The sequence below is a fragment of the Gadus chalcogrammus genome, chromosome 4, assembly GCF_026213295.1.
Source record: "Gadus chalcogrammus isolate NIFS_2021 chromosome 4, NIFS_Gcha_1.0, whole genome shotgun sequence".
Taxonomy (NCBI): domain Eukaryota; kingdom Metazoa; phylum Chordata; class Actinopteri; order Gadiformes; family Gadidae; genus Gadus; species Gadus chalcogrammus.
In genome coordinates, this window is record NC_079415.1 from 127,501 (window position 1) to 132,500 (window position 5,000).

The 5,000-nt window shown below is 49.7% G+C and overlaps 1 protein-coding gene across 1 annotated transcript in view; it reads right to left on the reverse strand.

Moving 5' to 3' along the window:
- LOC130380786 (proline-rich protein 5-like) overlaps positions 1–5,000 on the reverse strand; it is a 22,015-nt gene that overhangs the window by 16,172 nt on the left and 843 nt on the right. Inside the window, exon 2 of the mRNA XM_056588119.1 lies at positions 2,798–2,889. Within this exon, the coding sequence (XP_056444094.1) occupies positions 2,798–2,823 (26 nt within the window). The 5' untranslated portion in view covers positions 2,824–2,889. The remainder of the gene's footprint in view (positions 1–2,797; positions 2,890–5,000) is intronic.

The window sequence follows — 5,000 nt, forward strand, 5'->3', positions numbered from 1 at the left end:
TGCAGGAGAAAAGGAAAAAGAGAGAGAGGGAGAGGAGGACTCAGAGTAAAGAAAGGAGAGGAAGAGATGGAGTGAAAGGAGGACGAGAGAGACTGAAGATGGAGGGGGGGGCACCAGGACAGGAGGCGTGTGTGTGTGTGTGTGTGTGTGTGTGTGTGTGTGTGTGTGTGTGTGTGTGTGTGTGTGTGTGTGTGTGTGTGTGTGTGTGTGTGTGTGTGTGTGTGTGTGTGTGTGTGTGTGTGTGTGTGTGTGTGTGTGTGTGTGTGTGTGTGTGTGTGTGTGTGAATGTGTGTGGGTTAGCACAGACAGACAGACAGACAGACAGACAGACAGACAGACAGACAGACGGTCCGTCCGTCCGTCCGTCCGTCCGTCCGTCCGTCCGTCCGTCTGTCCGTCTGTGATAAGAACCCTCCTGGACTCCTTTGGCATAGACCTCATAGACGGCAGCCCTGGTTGCGGCCGAGTTTAGCCGCTATAATATCGACATTGCTGCCCTTAGTGAAACCAGGCTCTGTGTTGAGGGGTCTCTAACAGAGGAGAGCAGGGGCTACATCTGCCCGGTGTGGGACTGGCCATTAAGAACACAATACTGCCTAAGAGGTGCAGAATGCTGGACAGATCACCGCATGATAATGACCGAGGTCCTCATGAAAGTGCGTCCCCCCATGCGGAAACGTGGATCCAGTAGGAGGCGCTTAGACTGTGCCCGCCTGGAAGACAACATGACTAGGAACGAGTCCCATCGCTCCCTGGAAGAGGAACTAGGGGAGCTTGAGGGGTGAAAATGCAACAGAACAACAGTAGACCTCTGTTACTGCAGCCCTTCATGAAGCAGCGGCCCAAACAGTTGGCTTTAAAAGCCAGAACCATCAAGACTGGTTTGATAACAACTCAGAGTCCATCCTTAACCTGCTAAGCAACACGTACAAAGCACATCAGGATCCCTCAATTACCCCTCATCCAGCACTGCCAGACAGAGATGTCAGAGAGCTCGACGGGAAGTGCAGAGAACTCTGCAGACCATGCAGAACGAGTGTTGGACGGAGAACACATGAAATTCAGTCATATGCCGATAGAAATGATATGCACAACTTCTACAACGCAGTGAAATCTATCCATGGCCCAACAAGTCACTGCATCACTCTCTCTCTCTCTCTCTCTAGGTCGTCCAGGATGCTATCCTGGTCCTGAAAGACCAGGATAGCATCCTAGGGAGGAGGGCTGAGCACTTTAACATCAGGATTCTCATGCAGACTACACCATTTTGGAGGAACTGCCTGAATTTCCCCCCTATGGAAAACCTCAGCCAACCTCCAACCTTCCTGGAAGTTCTGTCAGCTGTCCGCACACTGTAGAATAACAAGGCCCCCCGTCTCTGACAACAGGGTTAGGGTTAGGGTTAGGGTTAGGGTTAGGGTTAGCCTAACCCTAAGCCTAACACTGTAGAATAACAAGTCCCCCGTCTCTGACAATATCCCTGCAGAACTGCTTCAACAGGGAGGGTATCAGGGAGAGATGACAACATTGTCAAAGCTGATAAGACCTTCTGTGGTAACCATAGGGGCATATCACTTGCTGTGGCAGGCAAGATCCTGGGCAAGGAGATGCTTCCAAGACTAATAAATAACATCACAGAGTCAATACTACCCGAGACACAGTGCGGGTTTAGAAAGAACAGGAGCACACTCAACATGGTCTTCACATCTTGGCAACTGCAGGGAGCAACATAAAGACCTGTTTAAGGCTTTTGTCGACCTCTCAAAAGCTTTCGACACCGTGTAGACAGATCTCTTGAGGGACGTCCTACTGCGGATTGCTTACCCCATCAGGTTCGTCAACATCCTCCGTCTCACACACACCTCCACCTTCCTGATGGAATGACTGTAAGGGTGTCAATAAGAGGTCAAGAGTCTAGCCCTTTCCCAGTGCAAACAGGGGCAAGGCAAGGGTGTGTATTGGCACCAGTGCTTTAACGTCTCCCTCTTATGCACACCAAGCTACTCCACAAGGGGATTGGAGACAACAGTAGGGTATAGGCTGGATGGTAACCTCCTTAGCATTAGGAGGCTGCAGGCAACAACCAAACTGCACAGAGTAAGGATACTTGAGTTGCAGTATGCAGATGACTGTGCTCTTGTCTCTCCCTCTCCACAAGGCCTCCAGTCGGCTCTAGGTGCAGCGGTTAGGCGTACAGCAGGCGGGGTCATCTGCCAAGGGGCGCCACCTTCACACCCACAGCCCCGTTTTCACTGTCCGTTGCTTTCAGATACCTGGGGAGCATTATATCTGAAGACAACAGCATTGACAGTGAGGTCCAAAACAGAATATCCCATTGGCAGCTTCAGCTGCCTATGGGAGACTCAGGCGCCAGGTTTTTCAGAACAAGAACCTTCATCTAAACACAAAAATTGACCAAGTCTAACAAGCAATCTGCATCACCACCCTCCTCTGCAGGTGTGAAGCCTGGGTTACTTACAGCCGCCAAAACAAGTCCCTGGAACAGTTTACCGTCCGCTGTCTGCAGCGCGTCCAGGTAATTACCTGGGAGAACAGGCTGCAAAAGTAATGAGGCCACAATCACTCAGCACCAACTGCGTTGGCTGGGGCATGGCACAAGGATGCCCTACAACCGCCTGCCCCGCAGAGTGGTATATGGCCAGCTACACCTGGTGCAGCCAACAGCCATCAGAGAAAGCAAGTGAGTGAGTGAGTGAGTGAGTGAGTGAGTGAGTGAGTGAGTGAGTGAGTGAGTGAGTGAGTGAGTGAGTGAGTGAGTGAGTGAGTGTGTCCTCACCTCCTAAAGGATCCCTCTCGTTCCATGGTTGGCTGAAGGGCGACTGTGGCCTAGTGACCCTGTCCGACCTTCCTCTGCAACCCAGCCAGCATCTTTCCAGAAACCACAGCAACACATGAGGAGGACTTCAGCACCAACACTCTGCTCATGTCAGTCTAAGAGCATTAGCTTTATACTAGAGAATTCTCCTAGCGGCCATATTGGTTAGTTTGCTGAGGAATCCTTCTAGAATCCTTGGGGAAACCATGACAACTTCATTCTAATTGGTATTTTTTCAGGGAAAGGGAATGCATTACTAACCGTTTACCCCAGTCAACAAACCAATATGGCTGCTAGGTGAATAAGTCAATCGTCCAATAACTGATTTCAGTGAAGATGAGTTTGGGGAACCCATGTAATGTTAGATATCAAATACACACTTAAACCTCTATCGGGCACAGAGCTGCATGAAGTTCATCACATTGTCTGTGACTACCTTTATAGCTCGCTTCTCTGAGACAGTTACCGAATAAGACGGACAGACAGACATACAGAGAGGCTGACAGAAGGACAGACAGACAAACAGAACGACTAAGACATACAAACATATGACAGACTGATAAATAGACAGCATAAGACTGATGGACAAACAGTAGGACAGACTGATAAACAAAGACTCACAGACTTAGAGACAGTATGATGAATAAAACCAGTAGAAGACTGATGGACAGGACAGACTGATAAACAAAGACTCACAGACGGACAACTGCCTCCATTCTCTCCCTTGTCATCAAGACAGTGTATTCTGATCAAATTACTACAAACTGGTTAAAAGACAGACATATGATCCTGCCCTGAACTCATATACCCCAGCTCTCCTTGAAACACACACACACACACACACACACACACACACACACACACACACACACACACACACACACACACACACACACACACACACACACACACACACACACACACACACACACACACACACACACACACACACACACACACACACACACACACACACGTTTCCATGAGGGCTAGCTGGCGGGAGCTTTGTCGTCCTCTGTTTGCCCGAACTAACAACTTTACAAACTGTCAACACCGATGAGTGTCAGTGAGGCTACCTCTCGGCCCCTGGGGCTACGGGGCCCCTGAGGCTACCTCTCGGCCCCTGAGGCTACGGGGCCCCTGAGGCTACCTCTCGGCCCCTGAGGCTACGGGGCCCCTGAGGCTACCTCTCGGCCCCTGGGGCTACGGGGCCCCTGAGGCTACCTCTCGGCCCCTGAGGCTACGGGGCCCCTGGGGCTACGGGGCCCCTGGGGCTACCTCTCGGCCCCTGGGTCAAGATTAAGATTAACGTTGTGTGTCGGCATTAAACCTGCACTATGTCAGCCTCTAGGGGCGTGAGTTGCAGCTACAGTTACAGCTTTGTTTGCGGTTTTCCCACGGTGTGTGGGGCTAAAGTGGACCAGAGTCAAACTAATCGTACAGAAATAACCCAGAGATGATTGACTGGTGCTTTCTATATTTTCTATATTTAGCTGATGCTACTGTCTCGATTCATCTCTTTACAGTCATTAGCCTGCTAGCCTTATTAAAGTGAGGAGCGTCAGCTAGATAAGTAGCAGTTGGTGATGCTTAATAAGTGCTCTGCTCTGGATTCTGATTGGTCGAGTTCCATCCAGTTGGGTCCAACAGTGGAACAACGGTATGCTCTAGACCTCGACATGTTACCTGTCTCTCTCTAAGTGTCTGTCATGAGTCAAGACTCCTTGTCCGTCTGTCTCTCTCTCTTTCTGTGCTTGTCTCTAGCTCTCTCTCTCTAGCTCTCTCTCTCTCTCTCTCTCTCTCTCTGTGCCTGTCTCTATTTCTCTGTCTGTCTCCATCTCTAGCCTTGCCACTGTTTGACTGCTCTGTGACAGGAGAGCTCGGCCTTACACATTAAAAACTGCTTTAGACAACATCAAATCTAGAAACACACATTTAGTCTCACTTCCACCTGTGAGCGAGAAATGCTACTCAGTTCTCTGATCACCCTTTCACTGTCACGGGATAGTATCCTTTTGTATGGTGGTCGGTTGAATGGGGCTGTTATTGATGCATGTTCGAAAGCTCTAAGACCGTAAACTACGAGTTAATTATGGTGGGAAGGTTTTGTTATTTCACTGACCATAATTTCAACAATTTATGCATGTACTTCTCTGGGAGTACA